General features: G+C 42.7%; 1 protein-coding gene across 1 annotated transcript in view; it reads right to left on the bottom strand.

Moving 5' to 3' along the window:
- Window positions 1-1,107: 1,107 nt before the first annotated feature.
- The window catches only part of SLC18B1 (solute carrier family 18 member B1), a 51,228-nt gene continuing 31,625 nt past the window's right edge, over window positions 1,108-20,710 (bottom strand). Inside the window, exons 9-14 of the mRNA XM_018567679.1 lie at window positions 14,991-15,082; window positions 10,266-10,361; window positions 6,629-6,703; window positions 2,218-2,311; window positions 2,086-2,138; window positions 1,108-1,168 (exon numbers count right to left, since the gene is read on the bottom strand). Of these exons, the coding sequence (XP_018423181.1) occupies window positions 1,108-1,168; window positions 2,086-2,138; window positions 2,218-2,311; window positions 6,629-6,703; window positions 10,266-10,361; window positions 14,991-15,082 (471 nt within the window). The remainder of the gene's footprint in view (window positions 1,169-2,085; window positions 2,139-2,217; window positions 2,312-6,628; window positions 6,704-10,265; window positions 10,362-14,990; window positions 15,083-20,710) is intronic.

The following is a 20,710-nucleotide window of genomic DNA, read 5'->3' as shown; positions in this document are numbered from 1 at the left end:
GTATTGTTAAATTAATTATATCGGCAGCAGGGGAACCCAAATTGCCATTTAACAGCTAGGGCAGTTGATAGACCCGGCATACATGGTGTAAAGATCTTGCCCCCATAAAAATATTTAACATGTCAGCAGCTATTCATATTACTACTATAATTGCTACAATATCTAAAATGTTAGCTTTAGTTGTTACAAAATGTATTTTAAGTTACATTCCAAAATAAGTGTTCTCTACAATCACTGACTGATTGGAAGACTACAGTACACATATATTTTAAAAACCAACATTTTCACTTCAATTTATAGTTTAAAAACAAGGAATCTAGCTTAATAAACATGTACAAAAACTAGATAAACTTTAATATAACTATAAAGAAATGTTATGTGGCAAAAATAAAACAAATGGATTCATATGGCTAACACTGTAGGAAAATAGAGGCATTACCCATAACAACATTAAAGCTGAAGTTTAATCTGCTTATATTTGGCCTTCCCCGATTCCTCTCCCCCTTGTTTGAAATTTTCAAATAAAACAGGACAACATTACAGAACACTGTACATAGCTTCCAGAAAATGTAATAACACCCTGCCCCAGTACTCCTCTCAGGGACTCTTAGCCCTGATGCAAGCAGTGGGTTGCCTCCTGGGATGAGTTATGCAAATATCAAAATGGCTTGATGGGTGGATATCAGTATGGAGAGGTGGGCAATCCTAGGTATGCTGTATTTGCATGCAGGCCACCTTAGGTAATGCTCACACATGACACTGGGCCTCCATGATTGACAAAAATGAAATCCAATGAATAAAAGGAGTGGGGCAAAGGACAGTACTGCTGGGGAGGAATGAATTGGATGATACTGAATATCATCCAGCCAGGAAATAAGATGGACTCTGACTTGTTACAGCCTCTAATGCACACTATGAGAAGCTCAAACTGTGCAGAGCAAATGATTTCAGGACAGCAGATGAGTCTCTACAACTGTGCAAGACCGATGGCAAAACTAAAGTTCAACTTAAAAAAATAAATAAACTCGCTGGTTTCTGTGGGCAATGCCTTCACTTTCCTTTGCAAAAGTGCTGTAAACAGTCGAAAAATCAAGTTATTAGTCTTCATTATTCCACTTGCAGCAAGGGTTCTCTTTCTTGAGTTGTACTAGCATTTGAAAGCTGTGACCTGTGGAAAGCAAATGGGTTTAATGTTGTATTATGCCTACATGTCTTCTATTTTATTTAAGGGTATCTTTACTTTGTTTTAAAAACTGGCAAGACACACCCCAGTCCTCATCATTAAATAAGAAATGATGAGGCAGACCTCATCTTCAGACTTGTTTAGATCTTGCCCAGGCACACCAACAGCTAGACAGTTTTTACAGTCTGATGGAGCCAAGCAGAACCACATCACCCACAAGGCAACCTAGGTAGGAGGCTTGGGCCTGGTGGATGCCTCAAGGGTGACCAGCTATAACCTTCATGCTCCTACTGTGAACCAGGACATAACACACACAACCAGTCAAAGCAGTACACCTGCCATTCACTTCACAAGGTAGAATGCATTTGTAGAGAGGTGGTGTCAGATTGCCTGATGCTATACCAGTACACACAATGTATATGCGGGGGGGTTAATGTGCCTAATGCAATACTAATGATTAGTTAAAAAGGATGGGGGGGCCAAAGCTGCTGCCTTGCCTAGAGCCCCATTCTATCTTAATCTGTCTCTAGAGTGGGATGCCACTGCTGCAAACTACATGTGCGGTCACAGAGAATAATATTTTTTCTGACATTTAGCAGTGAGAAGAGATACAGTCAGGCTGTTACAACAGAAATACCTAAAGGCCTGTAATTTACAGTGTCTACATTTGTGACCGCTATGATTGGCCATTACAGTGGTCACAAAGCACACAAACACTCTAATTGCCTCTGTGCATTTTGCCAGTGATCTGCTCGGTGTAATGACTGCATGATCACAGGCAATGCACATGATCCTGGCATGTGCACAAGTAGCAAACAGAACAAGGTTTTTAAATGGTGCTCCAGAACTCCACAAACAATGAAAGATGTCACACAAACTGGAGAAATGCTAAAGGATCTCACCTTCTTTTCCTTTTATAAATTTCCCAAGAATAAAACGCAGTACTCAAAATAAACTGTCAAAACAAAACAAAACAAATGTCAACAGAAATGAAAAGACAAAGAAAAAGAAATGGTAACAGTTTTGAAACTTACTGAAACTAGTGGGAAAAGTCCTTGCATGGCAGCTGCCCACCTAAAATGAAACTTTTCATTCAGAAACCCACCAAGGGTTGGGCCAATAAATGATCTAGGAGAACAAACATGTTTAAGTTGCACATCATCTGTAAATAAAGACAGAATGAAAGACAAGTATTCTGTATTATCAATATAACAGCCTTTAAATGTTTGAGCTGCCTTCACTTGAAATGCTTAAAGCAACTCTGTTACTTTAAAATATGGAAAAAATACACAACTACCTGCCACACATGACCTTTTTATACTTATCTGAATCCAATGAATAAGTCTGCTCTTAATAAATGTAATAATCAAACCAAATAATGTGCAATGTTTCACAGCCACGGAAGACTTTTTACAATTCTGTTATGGGCCTATTTATACAGTAATAACTTTGTCATTACTGACTGTGACACTAAACTCAGGAGTTAAATGTTAAAAATACAATAAAGTACCTTAACAATTAAAAAGATGTAGCTCATTTTGGCATCACTGGGTGGTAGATCCTCAAATCATCTCTGAATTGGTCCCGACACTGTCCTTCCTTCTGGAAGGTGGCTACTTTTGTTCCCCATGGTCCCAGTGTGTGTTGTAAAGTAGCGTTCCAAGTTCGCTCCCGTGATGGACTAAAATCTCAATACAGATTAGTAAACTAAACATGAGATTGTGGACCAGCAGGAGAGCCAGCGAGGAGTGGTGTCTACTTTACAATACACACAGCCACCTTCCAGAAGGAAGGACAGTGTCAGCACCAATTCAGAGATGATTTGAGGATCTACAGCTTAGGGATCAATAAATAAGCTACATTTTTGTTAAACGGGCACTTGAGCATTTTCAAGATTTAACTCCTGAGTTTAGTGTCACTTCAAGATACCAAAGTAACACATATATGCTGTTTAATGGACAAATATATACACCGAGTGGCCAGATTATTATGACCACCCCATCAGTACTTTGTTGGGCCACCTTTTGCCTTCAATACTGCGGTGATTCTTCTTGGCATTGACTCCACGAGATGTTGAAAGGTGATGCGAGGAATCTGACACCATGCCTGATGAATAGCACTGTCCAGTTCTGTGAGATTTGATGGTTGTGGAATCAGCTGCCTGATGGCTCTTTCAACTTCGTCCCACAAATGCTCAATTGGATTGAGATCTGGTGATTGTGGGGGCCACCTAAGCAAGGTAAAGTCTCCCTCATGTTCTTGAAACCACTCCTGCACAATACGAGCACCGTGGCATGGCACATTGTCTTGTTGGAAGAAGCCATCTCCATTGGGATATGCTATCAACATGACAGGATGAACTTGATCAGCAACGATACTTTGGTATGTTGTGCTAATCAGATGTTTTTCCACGCGAATTAAAGGGCCCAAATCATGCCAGGAAAACATGCCCCAAACCATACAAAACAAAAAGAATCCCCAGCACACCTGCCAGCTGGCCTGCAACAAAACAGATTACCCTGTCTAACAGTATACATTAAAAGCAGAGGTTTTAGTTGCACAAACCCTTGGCCAAAAATATGTAGAAGCCACACTGCCGCGCCAAGGCACCTCTGTAAAGTGTGGTCCTAACTCTATACGAGTCTCCTAGTGGGAGCATATTGATGCATTTGATAAATTGAATGCAGGTGTACCAGGAGGTAGCCTACTACTCCTCCCAAGGTGCAGGGACGCACTGGAGGCCCAGCAACCACAGATGCATGCTGGGATCCCCAATGCGTCACTACATCCAAAATAGTCAAACTAGAAAAAGATGGTAACCGCATACATTTATAACCAGCCTTTGTAGCAGGGTGCACATGGGAAGCCTTACAACAATACAAAACAAAAAGAATCCCCAGCACACCTGCCAGCTGGCCTGCAACAAAACAAATTACCCTGTCTGACAGTATACATTAAAAGCAGAGGTTTTAGTTGCACAAACTTTGGCCAAAAATATGTAGAAGCCACACTGCCGTGCCTAGGTACCTCTGTAAAGTGTGGTCCCAACTCTATTTATATGAGTCTCCTAGTGGGAGCATATTGATGCAGTTGATAAATTGAATGCAGGTGTACCAGGAAGTAGCCTACTCCTCCTCAGAAGGTGCAGGGACGCACTGAAGGCACAGCAACCAGATGCATGCTGGGATCCCCAATGCGTCACTATGCCCCAAACCATAACACTGCCCCCACCAGCTTGGGGTGCATGCTTTCATGCAGTTTCTGCCAAATTCTCACACTGCCATCTGCATGATGCAACTGGAAACGTGATCCATCGGACCACATTACTTTTTTCCAATGCTCGACTGTCCAATCCTTGCGAAATTCTTTGTGTTCCTGTGCGAATCTTGTTAACTGCAGACAGCAAAGGTGTTCAAACAGGCCTTCGGCTTCCATATCCCATACGATGCAGTGTACGGCAAACAGTGCGTTCAGAGATTATTTGAGAGGATCCCCGATTAAGATCTGCAGTAATTTGATGCACTGTTGCCCTTCTGTTGTCTTGTACCAGTCTTGCCACTCTCCGTTCTGCCCTAACATTGACTAGTCGCTGACGGCCACAATTCGTACGTTCAGACCCAGATTGTCGGCTGACACTCCAGTCTTTAAACAGTGCCATGTTCAAAGGCTGTTAAATCGCATTGTTTACCAATATTGGAAAAACAAGGCTTTCTTTTGGTGATATGTCTTGCAAAAATGTTTTTTTATTTATTATGAAATCCATAGATTAAAAAAAAAGTGTATTTTTTTCAGTTTTGTTTCTTTTTTTATGTGGTCAGTGTTAGTTTTAAAAGCATATTGTTAGTATAGATACAAAGTTATGATTTTATTCTATAAATTTGTCCTGTTCAAAATGACACTAACAGGGTTATTCACCAAGCTGCTGAAGGCAGTCGAGTGAATAACCGAGCCGACGTAAAGCGAACCTGAAGGGCTCTGGCGTCCAAAGTGAGCTTAACGATTAGCCTATGGCTATATCCTTCATCTACTTTCTGAAAAAAACCCTAATATTAGGGTTCTGGTACAAGACATTGCAATGTTATATACAAATGAAATAAAAGCTTTTTATTTTCATTTTGTTTTGGTTTTTGTATGTGACACCAAATAAAATTATTGAATAAGAGGAATACAAATTAAAAAAAAGTTTCAAAAATATTGGTTAGAAAAGTAGAAATAAACAAAAATAAAATCCATAAAATAGTAGTTAAGGGGAGAAAATGAAGTAGGAGTTAATTAGGGCTGATTACTGTACATTAAGGATCAATAAAGGGTTAAAAAAAAACGAACACATTTAATTTTGCATCTTAGGTTGCTTTAATTGACATATGCAGATCAAAGCTCATCCCTTTGATCTGCAGATGAATGGAACAAAACAGCTACAAAAGTTACAATGTTACTTTGTATTTCTCCACCTTTAGTATTACCAGTGTGTCAGGTGGTCGTTTTTCTTGCTACAGCTGCTGTATTTAAATAACAGCCTCCAGCTATCATTTTGACAGCTGGGAACTGCAGGAGGGAAGTGGCAGGGTGAAAGGAGGACAGGGCATTCTGCCCACGTCCTGTGTACTTCTATGAAGTTTTTTTGGGCATGTGTAGCCTGCCCAGTGTCCACAACTGGTTAATCAAGGCATGTGTGAATGTGATGATGTTCTCCCACTGTGCATTTTGGTTCTATCCACCAGCTTCTACATCCCCACAGGATACATAACCTGGAATTCATAAAGAGTTTCATAGACACTCCTTAGAATTCTGTAGCTTATCTACATGGTAAATGTTGCTGCTTCCGACAGATTCATGTACAGTACTTGTTAAAAACAGGTACAATCGTGTGAAAAAGAATGTAACCCTCTTTTAATTCTATGGTTTTAAGCATCAGGACATAATAAATATCATCTGGTCCTTAGCAGGTCTTAAAATTAGGTAAATCCAACCTCAGATGAACAACAGAAACATAAAGCCAAAACAGAGTGTGAAAAAACTAAGTGCACGTTATGATTCAATAGCTTGTAGAACCATCTTTAGGAGCAATAACTTGAAGTAATCGTTTTCTGTATGACTTTATCAGTCTCTCACATCGTTGTGGAAATATTTTGGCCCACTCTGCTTGGCAATGTTGCTTCAGTTCATTGAGGTTTGCATGTGTTTGTTTATGCTCAGCTCTCTCAGGCTCCATTCACACCTAAGCGTATTCAATCAGTGTGACAAAACGCTCGACCCCAGGAATCCCATTCAGTTCTATGCCCCCTGTTCACACTACAAAAAATACTACATGCAGTACTTTTGGGGCAGTTGGGAGAAAAATAGACGCAGTTTATGTTATTGACGGTCATTGTTTGAAATACAAAGACATTATATAGGATTTCGGTGTACAACAAAAATAATGTGGTACATTTATAAAATACCTACCCCGCAGACCACATGGCATTGAACAGCCCAGAGATGAGGCCCAAAGTACTAAGCCCTTCCTCAAAGCCATTCTCACTGAAAGAAAATAACATCCATAAGTGGTATGATATTACTTTAATACAACAAAAATGATGACTAGTGATGGGCCGAAAGTCTACGGGAGCAGAACTCTGAAAATCAAATTTCCCCATTTTGAAGCCTTATATGCAAGTTATTGGCCATAGGTGGTGTCATACCAGGCCCTTAAGGTCTGGTAAGAATTTTAAGGAGGAACCCCACCCCCCAAAAATGAGGGGAGGGAGATGAGGGGTCCCCCCTAAAATTACATACCATTCTATACCAGACCCTTGATCTGAGCACAGGCCTGGCAGGACAGGAAAGAGGGGAAGGGGGGGACAAGTGAGTGCCCCCCCCCCCTCCCTGCGATACCAGGCCACATGCCCTTGGTACTGGGAGAGTGCTTTTCCAGGGTAGCTCCTTGAAAAGCACCTTGTCCCCGTGTTTGTGGGGGTACGGGCAGGCGGGCTTATTCACATCAGGGTACCCCTTTAACCCAGATGTGCCCCCCCTTTGTAAATGAGTAAGGGGTACCGTACCTTGTACCCTTACCCATACACTAAAGTGTTGAAATAGATTTAAATAAAAAATCCTAGGGTCAATCACGACGTCCAATGTAGTCCACGACAACTCGACAAAATAAATAAATAAAATAAATAGAAATAATAATAAAAGAAATAAAAAAACGATGCCCACCAACCCGTCCGCTCACGCCGAACTCACGCCGCAGAATGGCATTCTGACCGATGCTAGCAAAATATAAACAATTGGGCTGAGCTAACGATGACAGCTAGCTAGCTCCGTCCAACTGTTTACATTTGTCCGACACCTGACAGGACATCATTACTTTGCCCAATCATGGCTCTCACAGTGCACTGTGCTGCGATTGGATAAAGTCTTGCACCTGACCTGTAGTCAGGTGCATTGCATTACCCAATCAGAGCTTCACAAGGCACTGTGCTGTGCGAAATGGGATTGCCTATATTATTTGCAGCTATGGTCATAGGGGGGAGAAATATGTGGTGCTTGGAGCACACTATTTCACAGCAAGTATGCAGCCTGTACCCTACACACCCCAAAATAGAAAGGGAGCCCTAGCAACAGACAATATAATAAAAAAAAACAACAACAACCCTGAAACACTAAACCCCAACCAAAATGATGAATACTTATGAAAATACAAATACAATAAGTAAAAATGGGACTGGGGATCCCATGAAAATGTCCACTGAATTACATGGGTGGCAGTACAAATTGCATAGAAAAAGTGGAGCTCAGACTGCCAGACTGAGGTATGCATAGTGTAGTTTTGTTTGCAGCTCCAGATGGCAGCTGCCATCTGAAGTTGCACTGTCTAGCCACTGTACAATATTTGTCACTATCTTCTCTCAAATACTACACTGTAATTTCTATTTAAAGATAAAACCTGTCTCATCTCTCCCTCTTATATTACAGCCTGAGCAAACTGCTTACATACTTGTCCAGTCACTGTACAACATTCATGTCTATTTTCTCTCACATTAAATACACTCTAATGTTATTGGAAGATAAACCCTACCTTGTAGCAGGCATGTACTGTTCTGACACTAGCCAATTTCTACCAAACACATACCTGAAGTCTAAATTTTGGTAAGAACTGGGGATGTGATGGAGTTCAGGGAATGTGAAACTATGGTTTTGAAGTGCTTTTGTGCACTTTGTTTTGACATTTTATTAAAGACACTGCAGTGTCGTACTGTGAAACAAGAAACTTGCAAACTATACTATTAAACTGTTTTGTCACTGACCAATTTGCAGCAGGTTAAAATAAATCAGATTGGGGTGCAGCGGCTATATTTAAGAATGTAGAAGTTAAAAAATTAATTACAGAACCAAAATATGTTGTTATGCCTGAATGTGTCACTGAAGCATAAAAATCACACTGTTTTGTAACATTGTATACAGATTTAAGGCATGTTCCAAGCATGTAATTTAAGGGACTGGTGTTTTCCTATGTTGCCACCAAAGTCACATCAAAATTGCCCCCTCCCCACAGTAAAGTATGTCTACATGTTCTTTTGTAAATGTTCTCCATGGCAGTGCTCAGCTACCCATGCCCTTTTTTTGACAATTGCTTACCTTGTAGCCCTAAACTTAGTATGAATATTCGCCAGCTTCCCATAGAGTTTATTGGGGTTTGCATCTAAGTTGAGACTTTGCAGACTTCAAGCAGGATTTGCCGGACCCCCAGTGAACCGAACCAAGGTAGATTTGCTCATCCTTACTCTCCAGCCATGGATGCTAGCTGTGCTACGGGCTTCATCACATCCCCTACTCAAATTAATCCTAACAATATCAGGGGAGGAGTATCGCTGTAAGATGGCTGTGCAATAAAGTTTGATGGATTCAATAATAAAGTGGTGTGTGGCTTTGACATTGTCTAAATTCGTGTCAGGTACTCTAATGTAAATTTAAGCGAGATTCACTTTAATTTGTTTAATCTGGCCAGTTTAACCCCTATTGATACTCTAAATTTATTTAAAGTGGAACTAAACTCTGGGAGCTGTGCCCCAAAAATACAGATGAACAGATTAAATGTGTACTGCAATATATAATGTGATTCCAGATTCCCTGCTTTTAATGCAACATTCTCATATAAAAAGAACATTGGGTGTTCATATGTGAGGGAGCCTTCTTACAACGAGAAGAATATTTGTAGTGTTATGTGCCAAAAACACACACACCAGTATGTTACAAAACCAAGACCAAATACCATTCGGTATAAAATGTATCCCCGGTCAAAAACCAGGACCACATTTGCCAGTAACTAGCTTTGTTAACGGAAAGCCTGTACCGAATCCGAAGGCCGTCACTTCCCACTATCTATGAAAATGCAAGTTGCCTGGTTTTATGTAGATCCAATGGATTTAATCAGGGCCGTAACTAGAAATCACAGGGCCCCATAGTAAAATTTTGTATGGGGCCCTGTGATTTCTAGTTAAGTCCACCTTTTAACCCAAACAGCCCACCTGAGGGTGACCCTGCAGAGCCCACCATAGACTCTCAATGATGAACTCTGCAGGGTCTCAGGTGGGCGGTCAAGTCCACTTACCTGTCTGCCCCGATCCTCTGTCCGCCTCCTTCTCCTCCACGATCGCTTGCGGGCCCCACCTTCTCGATCTCCGGGCCTGCCTCCCCCATTGCTAACGATGAGGGGCCCAGCCACCTCCTCTGAGGCTGCTGGTTTGTCGCCGACTCAGCAGCGGCTGTGAGGAGGAACGCGCAGCTGCACATGTGAAAAGCGGTGCGTTTCTCCTCACAGCCGCCAGTGACAGCTAGCAGCCTGAAATGCCATAGCGACCCAGGAGGCCCGCACGGCATCAGGGGGATGTCCTGGTCGGGCCCCCTTGTGTCCCGGAGCCCCATAGCGGCCGCCTGGGTCGCTATGGTGATTGTTAGGCCACTGGCTTTAATACTTTCTGAGTAACTAATCTTAAGTTCTGACTTCCCTTGGGACTTCACTGGCTGCATTCTCAGACAAAGTAATCTAGAAAGAACCTAAAGCATTAAAAAGGACATTCAGTTATGAGTACATACTTACTATACACAGCTGAGCATCTCTGGATAGACTGGTATGGCAGTCAGGCCAATACAAAATCCATTCAATACAAGTACGAAAATAAACAGCCATAGTTTACTGGAAAAAAAAAGCCAAACCTTAAGTAAATAAATGATTTTTTGCATATCATGAACTCTTCGATCTACAAACTGCCAGTTTTAAATATGAATTTTATAAAATTGTCATTAGTAGATTCAGATTCGGATGAAATTCGTTAGCGGTAGTCTGTGTGAAGTTTAGTTTGTGGACGAAATTTAGTTGCAGCAAAGGGACATTAGAGGGATTTTTTATTCACATTCTGCAGAAGAGAAGAAGAAAAAAAAAAAAAGTGTGAGGTTCCCCCCAATTCATACCAGAACCTTTAAGTCTGGTAGGAATGTTAGGAGAGTCCCCCCCAAGTTAAAAAAAAAAAAAAGTGTGGGGGGTTTAGCTATTCGTGAGCTCCTAATGCCATTCGGATCTGTGAGCCGAGGTGTCATATGAATAGTATTATGACACCTCGGATCACAGACCTGAATGGCATTCGGGAGCTCACAAATAGCATTCGGGAGCTCACGAATGCTATGCGGTGTTTGACATGAGATGTCATTTTGCTGCGTTTTTGTCGGGTTTGGACGGTCTTTGTGCGGTTGGACTTTTTTTAATATCGGCGGGTCGGCAGGCGTCGTGCATCGTGATTGACGCTGGATTAGATCGATGGAGCCATTTAAAAAAAAAATCATTAAAAAGGAGAACTATGAGGCGAGTGAAAATCACTCATCCTCATAGTTTAAGCCGACCTGTGACAATGAAACCTGTCACACGTCATCTCAATAGATCTGGAAGTGAGCAAACACATACCGTTGCTCGCTCACTTCTCGATCATCTCCCTGCAGAGAGCCGTGACTCCCCTGCAGGGATCCCCCCCCCCTCCCTGATCTTCCAGCGCTGACTTGAGGAACAAGCAGGGGAGTGGGCGGGTACAGCTGGCTCTGCCTCTAGATAGGCAGTAATGTCGGGATCCGTCCCGGCTGCGGTGGTCTCAGTATACTGTGAGATGTAGCTTGGGATATACTAAGCTTTGGGTCATGGGAGGATGCTAGTATATGTACTCCCGTGACCCTTAAGAGAACTATGGGGAAAAACACTTACCCCATAGTTCTCTTTTAAAGGAATAGTCAAAAATGTACTCTTTGTTCTTTTTTCAATTAAAGGATTTTTTCTAAAAGTGTGGTTTGTTTACTTACTTTGAATTTTAACCCTTTAGTGAATGAGTAGGGGTACAAGTACCCCTTACTTATTCGCAAGGGGGGGCGGTATTTGGGTGCCCCCTCAATTAAGGGGTGCTGGGTGGGATGGTGGGGGGGGAACCCAGGGCTGTAGCTACCATGGGGCGAGTGAGGCACTCACCTCAGGCGCAGCTAAGAGGGGGCGTATCCAGGGCCAGTCTGGCTGCGCCCCCTCGCCCCTGTTGTCATGGCGAGCACAGGGCGCCATTGGCAACAGGGGCGCCAGACTCCAACACAGCTTCTCCACGCATTCCCCGCTGCATGGGCAGAGGACTCTGTGTCCTCAATCTCTTTTTGAATTTCAAAAGGGAAATGTCAGAGATCTGTTTAGACCCCCGACATTTCCTCGAAGACCCCAGAACCCGCCCCCTCCCCTCCCCCCCACCACACACACACTATTAGACATGTGCAAAGACTAAATTAACGTAAACAAACATTTTCATTAGTTTCGTCAAATGAAACAAATTTGTATGCTATTGGGTGCCGCCATCCTGGAGGCTGGGCGTATGACGTCACATGACGCCGTGCGTGGCATAGGGTGACATGATACGTCTGTTGGGGGGCACAATTTTCTGTTCTTGCCTCGGGCGCAAAAGGAGCTAGCTACGGCTCTGGGGGAACTCCTCTTATGCAGGCTGTAAAAAAACAAAAATACATTTCCCTCTAATGTCACTTTGCTGCAAGGAAATTTCGTACACACTTCTGCTCACGAATTTCGGAATCAGAAATTCGGATTTGCTTGCATTTGTCATTTCTGTAATTTCGGAAATTCGAATACATCCGAATCTACAAATTTACGAAAATGTCAGAATTTCGTTACGGAACGAAACGATTCGCACATGTCTAGTCATTAGAGGCCTCTTGATTTTAGCAGTAAAGTGGACTAAAGACTGTCTTGCTGACCATACACAGAAATGTTGTGGCAATTTAACCATTTAACAGCAGTCCATCAACAGCTTTGATCATTTCAGTTTTGATAGAAACATTCTGACTGGTAGGCTGCTTGATCAAATCTTGCAAAACAGTTGGCTGAAATTGGCTTCTCCTGCCACAAAATTGCAGTGTGCATAGAAAGCATAAAAAGACAAATAAAATTGTTTTCTTCTATAATCCACATAAGATACAATCACAGCGAAAGCATGATATTCTTCATGTACCCTGTATGAAAAATATAAATCAGAAGTGTAATTTGGATACAGTGTAGATTCTCAGGCCTTTATTTATTTTCCTTATTTTGCACTGTTGCACCATTAACTGATTAAATTAAAATGCATTTAAGTGGAATTGTTACTATTACTTTTACACAACATATCTAACGCTCTGCAGCAGCAAATCAGTGTAGATTCTCAGGCCTCAGTTGTACACAATAAGGATTGAGTACAACATGAATATTGCCAAATACAAGGCAATTCTAGAGAAAAATTGATTGATTGATCAATTGTTTAAAGTTTGTGAAAGATGCGAGACATGCCAGTTTTACCTTTCGGCAGAACAGTAACCCTAAACACACAGCCACAGATACACTGGAGTAGTTTAAAGCAGATAGTGCTCATACCCTATAATGGCCAGGTCAACGCCTTGACTCCAATCCAATTGAGAATCTGTGCTATCGTCGATTTTAATCGACTAAATCGATTAACTGTTGCAGCTCTAGTGCGAAGACTTTAAACTGTAATTTAACAATGGTCCTTGTCCAACCTGACAAGGCTAATATAATTTTACAGAATGAACAAAATAAAGAATGATTTGCTACTGCAGAGCGTTAGGTATGTTGTGTAAAAGTAATAGTAACAATTCCACTTGAATGCATTTTAATTTAATTAGTTAATGGTGCAACAGTGCAAAATAAGGAAAATAAATCTGTATGTTGACTGTGCATTATCTTGCAAATGTTTAAATAGGGTATATCATCACCATCATCATTGTGCAAACTGTGGATAGTACTAGCACCTGCATGCAAATACATATTTGGGGGCTGGTGGATTACAATTGGTAGAGTATAATATACAGTATACATCCAATATAAGGCACTCCAATATAAGTAAACTTTACAGAGAGTTGCATTTAAATTAGATATTTTTAACAGATTTCAGGAGCTTGTTTATATTTGTCAGTGAATTAACTACTGCTAATACAAAATCCATAGAACGGGCAAGAAAGAAATTATTCTGAAACAGATACAGTGGATACCAACTTTGTGCTGCGAGTGTGTGTTTGTTCATTCATGTACATGTATGGAATTTTACATTTGTAGTGGTTTTCCTAAATTATTCTCCCAACGTTTTATTTTCTGCTGTGCAGTAATAAATACTGGTGGAGACAGACACCCTGGAGATATCCGTACACTTTGGGTCTTAATCAATGCTGATGTGGTTGGTCAATGGCACCAACGTATTGCACAATATTGCACAAGTCCGTTTCCTAACCAATCAGGAAGCTGTGACGCGAGTCATGATGTACCGCCCGGCTTCCTGATTGGTAAGGAAGCCAGGCTGCCTAAAAAAAGCGAAGCCGGCTTCCTAGCCAATCAGGAAGCCAGGAGACACGGCCTGACCCGCCTCCTGGCTTCCTGATTGCCTATGAAGCTGGTTTCACTTGTTCCTAGGCAGCTTGGCTTCCTGACCAATCAGGAAGCCGGGCGGCACATCGTGACCCGCTTCCTGATTGGCTAGGAAGCAAGCTTCACTTGTTGGTAGGCAGCCAGGCTTCCTAACCAATCAGGAAGCTGTGACGCGAGTCATGATGTACCGCCCGGCTTCCTGATTGGTCAGGAAGCCAAGCTGCCTAGGAACAAGTGAAACCAGCTTCATAGGAAATCAGGAAGCCGGGAGGCGGGTCAGGTCGTGTCTCCTGGCTTACTGATTGGCTAGGAAGCTGGCTTCAATTTTATCTATTCAGCCTGGCTTCCTGACCAATCAGGAAGCCGGGCAGTACGTCATGACTCGTGTCACGGCTTCATGATTGGTTAGGAAGCCAGGCTGCCTACCAACTGAAGCTTGCTGCCTAGCCAATCAGGAAGCCAGGAGGCGGGTCACGACATGCTGCCCAGCTTCCTGATTGGCTAGGCAGCAAGCTTCAGTTGGTAGGCAGCCTGGCTTCCTAACCAATCATGAAGCCGTGACACGAGTCATGACGTACTGCCCGGCTTCCTGATTGGTTAGGAAGCCAGGCTGCCTACCAACTGAAGCTTGCTGCCTAGCCAATCAGGAAGCTGGGCAGCATGTCGTGACCCGCCTCCTGGCTTCCTGATCCGACCCCCAACAATGTCTGAGGGACAGTGAACTGGCCCCCCGTTTAAAAAGTTTGAGGACCCTTGGCACAAGTGATCAGGGGCTTTACATCAGTTCAAATCAATTCCTCAGTATTTAGAAAAGCCAGTTGATGAAATGAATTATATACAGTACATTGTGAGCAGCGAAAGGGTAAAACTGATACATACCTTTCAATGTGAAATATAGGGGCAGGCCCTAACATGAAAAAGCATACTGCAGTACCAAGACTGCCAGCGATAACAAGCCATTTCCTCAGTTCCTAATTAGGTAAAAAATAAATAGTCCACCTCTGAATGGCTGAAGAAAAACAAAATGAAGACTTTGGAGTGGCCTAGTCAAAGTCCTGAAAAACAGAAGAAGATTTATACCCAGAGTACCAGACCCAAATTTAATTAACCCCTGTGAAGGGTTAAATTAAGCATATTAACTTCCCCTATTGAGTCCGTAGGGGATCATTGTGTTAAGCTTGAAAATCCAAATTTTTTCCTTCTAGAGGAATACCTTATTGAAGTCCCCTCTCCGAGCTGGTAATTTAAGAGCATATATCCCCTTAATTTTTATACCTGAGGTTAGCCCACCATGAAATTTTGTAAAATGTTGTGCAAGTGGACTGTCCTTGTCATTGTTTTTCATATCCTTCAGGTGTTCACAATTCTTACTTTTAACTCCCGTTTGGTTTTTCCAATGTACAGTTTTTTACATGGACATTCAATTTGATAAATTACACGTGTGGTATTGCAATTTATGAAATTAAGGATATCAAAACTAGTGGTCCCCACTGAATTGAAGAATTGCTTCGATTTATGTACTAGAGGGCATATCTGACACTTGCCGCAGGCGTACATGCCCTTGGGTTTCCCGGTCCTGGATAGTCAGGTCTCCGGAGTAATGGGAATAAATTCAGAGGAGACCAATTGGTCTCTTAGGTTCCGTGCTCGTCGTGCTGTCACTAGAGGGTAGGGGCCTACTATATTCCTAATAGTGGGGCATAGCTGTAGAATATGCCAATGTTTCTTTAATGTGTGTTTAAGAGTATGCCAGCCTGTTCCGTATTGGGTAATCATATGAACCCTATGGTCAGTTCTATCTTTTTTTGTTTTTGTACTGTGAAGGAGTTCCTCTCTTGTACGTTTGTTGGCTATAGATAGACTTTTTTTGAGAACTCGATGAGAGTAGGCCCGTTCCCTGAAACGTTCATACATGACTTTTGACTCTTTCCTCAAGTCCTCAGGGGATGTGCAGTTTCTCTTAAGGCGGAGAAACTGGCCAGTAGGTATGCCCTGTTTCAGGGATCGCAGGTGGTGACTACACTCATGAAATACTGTATTGGCTGCTGTGGGTTTCCTAAAGGTATTGGTTACTAGTTTATCGTCTGTTCAAATCGTTAGATAATAGAAACGAAATTTCATGGGTGCTTATAGTATAGGTAAGGTGAATATTCCTATCATTTTTATTTAGGTCTGATATAAATTCTATTAATTGGACTTCTGAACCTATCCAAACCAGCAAGATGTCTTTAATAAATCTATGCCATGATGACAAAAAGTTTAAACATGTGGTGTGGATAGACAGTTTCCTGTTCCCACATTCCTAGATGAATACATGCATAGGCTTGAGCCCAAGGGGCCCCCATAGAAGTACCTCTAATTTGTTTATAATGGCAGCCTGCAAATTGAAAGAAGTTGCTCAGTGCAAAATCCCGAACATTGAGTATAAATTCGTTCTGGGCAGCTGTGTTGGGGAAGAGAATCTCCAAGTAGTATTTCACTGCTGTTAATCCCCACTCATGTGGGATAGAGGTATAGAGAGATTCTACGTCCAAACCAACAAGTAGTGAGCCCTCATCTATAGTTAAACTTTGTATAGTGTCCCCTGTATCCCATAGATAGGATGGCAGTTTTAACATTATGTCTTTTAGAAGAGCATCCAGATATTTGCCGATGTTTTCTAGGGGGCCCCCCACAGCCGACACAATTGGTCTACCTGGGGGTTTTGTACTATTCTTGTGAATCTTAGGTATTGTCTAGATGATTCTGTGTGGTTTTATTTATTTGTTTGTTCCATATGAGGCTAAACTCTGTCTTGTCACCTCAAATCCATAACTATTTAGCCAATCATTCACTAGCATTGTGCCTATGCTATTTATCACTTTGGATTACAATAGATTTTAATTAATTATGATTGTATCAACACCCATTCCATCTTAGCACCTTAGGGGTTAAGCAAACGAGAAACACATGAGTTGAGCAAAAATAAACTCTGTGTAACCGCCCCCTACCAGTATCTGACAAAGCCCTGGGAAAGAAGGCGGGGCGAAATGCGTTATGGTAGAGGACACTGGGCTAGACATCCACCTGCATGTCAGGCATTAACTCCTGGTTAAAGATGATTCACAGCACTGCTCAATGAATTGAATTGTTCAACAGACTTCAATCTTTTTGGAACCTATCTACAAAACAAGAAAGCTCTCCAAGTTCCTGAGGACTCTAAATCAACAATACAGGCTTGTTTTTTTTTTTGTCAAAAGGATAGACGTATTCCTAATTTGTGGACTCATACCTCGAAAGCGATCAGTCACAATTAAAGATGTGTTGGGGAAGTATAGCTTTACCTGCGTAAAAAATGATACATTTCATAAAACATCTAGAGGCCCTAGAGAACCATCTAATTTGGCCATGAGATACCAGTGAGTGTATTGCTAAGAGGGTTGTGGACCCCTGCTTCTGTGAGAGATGGAATTCATGTAGGTCAACAGCTGAGACCATAGCGTTTGAATAGAGGGGCACTCCCAGAGTAAATGAGGTCAGGACGATTGAGAGAACATTTAGGGCATTTGGTTAGCCAATCAGCAGACAATGACGAGGGAGCAAAATTAAAAGCATAATAAGCTCTATGGATAATTTTAAATTGGAGTTCCCTCCACGTTTCACATACCACCGTCTTGCACACATTTCTCCATCCCTGTAGGAGATTATCATATGTATGCTCCAAGTTTAGTCCCAATAAAGAGGCCCACGGACGGACAAAGTTCGGGAATGGAGGAGTTGTGGACTGCCGGCCTGATCACGTATGATCAATTGAATATTGGACAGGGACATCCTAGATGAAGGGGAAGTCATTAACTGATTAAATGTCCGTGCGGACATATTGGGAGAGGGAGGAGGAAGATGAGTGGCTATAAAGCTGGAGATTTGTTTGTATTGTAGGAAGTGGTGAAGTGGTATACTGTGGATTCTGGAAAGTTCGATCTGGGACATACAAGAGCCTTGAGGGGAGAGCAGGTCATGTATAGAGTGTATGCCTTTACGTTTCCAGATGTGGAATATATTAGAATCCCTGCCCTGAGGGAACACCGGAGAGGAGGTAATAGGCATCCAGGGTGATATTACTCCCTTTAGTCCCACAATTTTTCTCACCTCCCGCCAAGTGATGATGGTGTCTTTAAGTAGGGTGTTCTGCTTTAAGTGTGAGGGGAGTGATTGTAGTGGAGTGTGAAGTAAACCCGCTAGAGACCAAGGGGACACTAGCTGGGCTTCCATGTCATTATTGGTATATAACGAGGACCCGTGTATCCAGTCCCTCACATATCGGAAGTTGCTGGCTAAATTGTAGTATCGTATGTTAGGTAAGTTGGCCCCTATTTCAGATCTGGGTAGTTGAAGTTTCCTAAGGGCGATTCGTGGCTTCTTACCTCTCCAGATGAATTTCGAGAATGCCGTGTTAAGCATGCGGATGTCGCTATGTTTAAGGAGAAGGGGTAGGGTTTGCAGCGGGTAAAGGAGTCGGGCAAAGCTAATCATCCGTATTAAATGACACCTGCCTAACATCGATAGCGGGAGATTTTGCCAGGATGCCAATTCAGCCGTAATTGTTTTGAAAATGGGGGAGTAATTGATATTGTATAGGTCTGTAACTGTGCGTGGTATACGGACTCCCAATTATGTCAGAGAGTGGTTTCTGATTTGTAGTTTATGTGCAGGAGCCCAGGACAACGCCTCATCAGCAGCTGCTTTCGAGAAGAACATTAGTTCACTCTTGTCAAAGTTAATCCTAAGGCCGGAAAAGGTGCCATAGTGTTGGATATGTTGAATCAGTCTCGGAAGCTGTTTGGGTTCTGACAGTATAAGTAAAATGTCGTCAGCAAATAGCATAGATTTGATGTCCGTGGCTCCAACACGCAGGCCGGTGTACAATTGGGGGGGAAGAGAAGGATAGGGATAGTGGTTCAATGGCTAGATTAAACAACAGGGGGGATAGAGGATAACCCTGTCGAGTACCTTTATGTAGGGAGAAAGGAGATGAGAGATGTGTAGATGTGTAAATTTGTGCTCTTGGTGACGAGTAGATGGTGGTGATAAATTGTAGAAACTGCCCCGAAATCCCCACACGACGTAGAACCATAAAGAGCCACTGCCAGTTCACGCTATCAAAGGCCTTCTCCGCATCCAACGCCAGCAGTGCTGCTGGAGACGGAGAAGACCCATGACCATGCATGCGTATGTGCTCCAGAGCCAACAGTGTCTTGCGGATATTCAATGTGGCCGAGCGGCCTGACACAAACCCTGCCTGGTTGGGAGAAATAAGTTCAGGCAATATGCAAGACAACCTGTTAGCCATAATCTTAGATAAAAACTTTGCATCTTGGTTTAACAAAGAAATCGGACGGTAGGATCCTGGCAGTAGAGGATTTTTATCTTTTTTAGGGAGCAAACGTATGTATGCATCATGAAAAGTCGTGGGATATTGGTTAAAATGCAATATATGATTAAACAATGTGAGAAGGTGTGGAGAGACCTCCTCCAAGAGTATTTTGAAGAACTCAGACAAGCCGTAAGGCCCCGGCGCCTTGGACAGGGGGGCTTGTTTCAATATGGCTTGAAGTTCAGGCAAAGTGATGTCAGAATTAAGCATCATCAGGTCTTCATCTGAGAGGGATGGCAAGGGCACTGATCCCAGGAAAGACTCCGCACCCGAGGAATTACCCTGGTCAGCTCGGTATGGGTTCTGGTAGTAGGCGCTGAAAATCTCCGAGATCTTTTCGGGGTCAGTATGAACCTTGCCCTCTGCATCAGCGAGACGTAGTATATGGGATATGGGGTTTGGGCCCCTTACCAAATTCGCCATCAGCCTGCCCGACTTGCTCCCAAATTTAAACAGCTCCACTTCTTTCACAGATCTTATTTGTTGGTCATATTGTAGGACCCAGTGGTCACACTGCTGCTTCGCTTGTAGCCATTGAAGCCTATCCTGTGGGGTCAAAGAGATTTTGTATGAAAGGTAGGCTTCTCTGGTTAGAGCACAGGCCGCAGTGTAGCGTTGTTTAGTACATTTTTTGCGTCTAGTTACAAATGCCAGGATCCTACCATGGAGAACAGCCTTGGCGGTCTCCCAAAATAAGGCGGGATTATCGAGATGTGCAGAGTTATGCTCATAGTAATCATGCCACAAGGATTTGAGGTCTTCCTTGAACGAGTCATCTCGTAGAAGATAGGCGGGGAATCTCCAGGTGACTGGCCTGGATGGCACACCAAGGTTGCGGATGGACATGGATACAGGGGAGTGGTCCTATATGAGCATGACCTCAATCGTGACGGATTGGACGTTGTTCAATAGAGAGGGGGATATCAAGCAGAGGTCAATGTGGGAGAAGACATTATGTGCTGGTGAATAAAAAGTAAAATCTCTCTCCAGGGGGTGTAGGAATCTCCATGCATCGATCAAACCACTGGCCTGTAGCAAGACATCCAAATGTTTATCTTGGGCACTGGCGGTACGTTGAGTGTTGCCGGACTCCCCCATCCGGTCCTCCCCAGGGGAAGGGACTGCATTGAAGTCTCCTGCAATCATGACCCGGAGGTTCGAGGGGTGTTTGGCGACAGATTCCAAT

This window comes from Nanorana parkeri, unplaced genomic scaffold, assembly GCF_000935625.1.
Source record: "Nanorana parkeri isolate BGI_ZX_2015 unplaced genomic scaffold, ASM93562v1 scaffold1082, whole genome shotgun sequence".
Lineage (NCBI taxonomy): Eukaryota > Metazoa > Chordata > Amphibia > Anura > Dicroglossidae > Nanorana > Nanorana parkeri.
The sequence above is the reverse complement of the archived record's forward strand: the minus strand, read 5'-3'. Positions and strand labels throughout refer to the sequence as shown.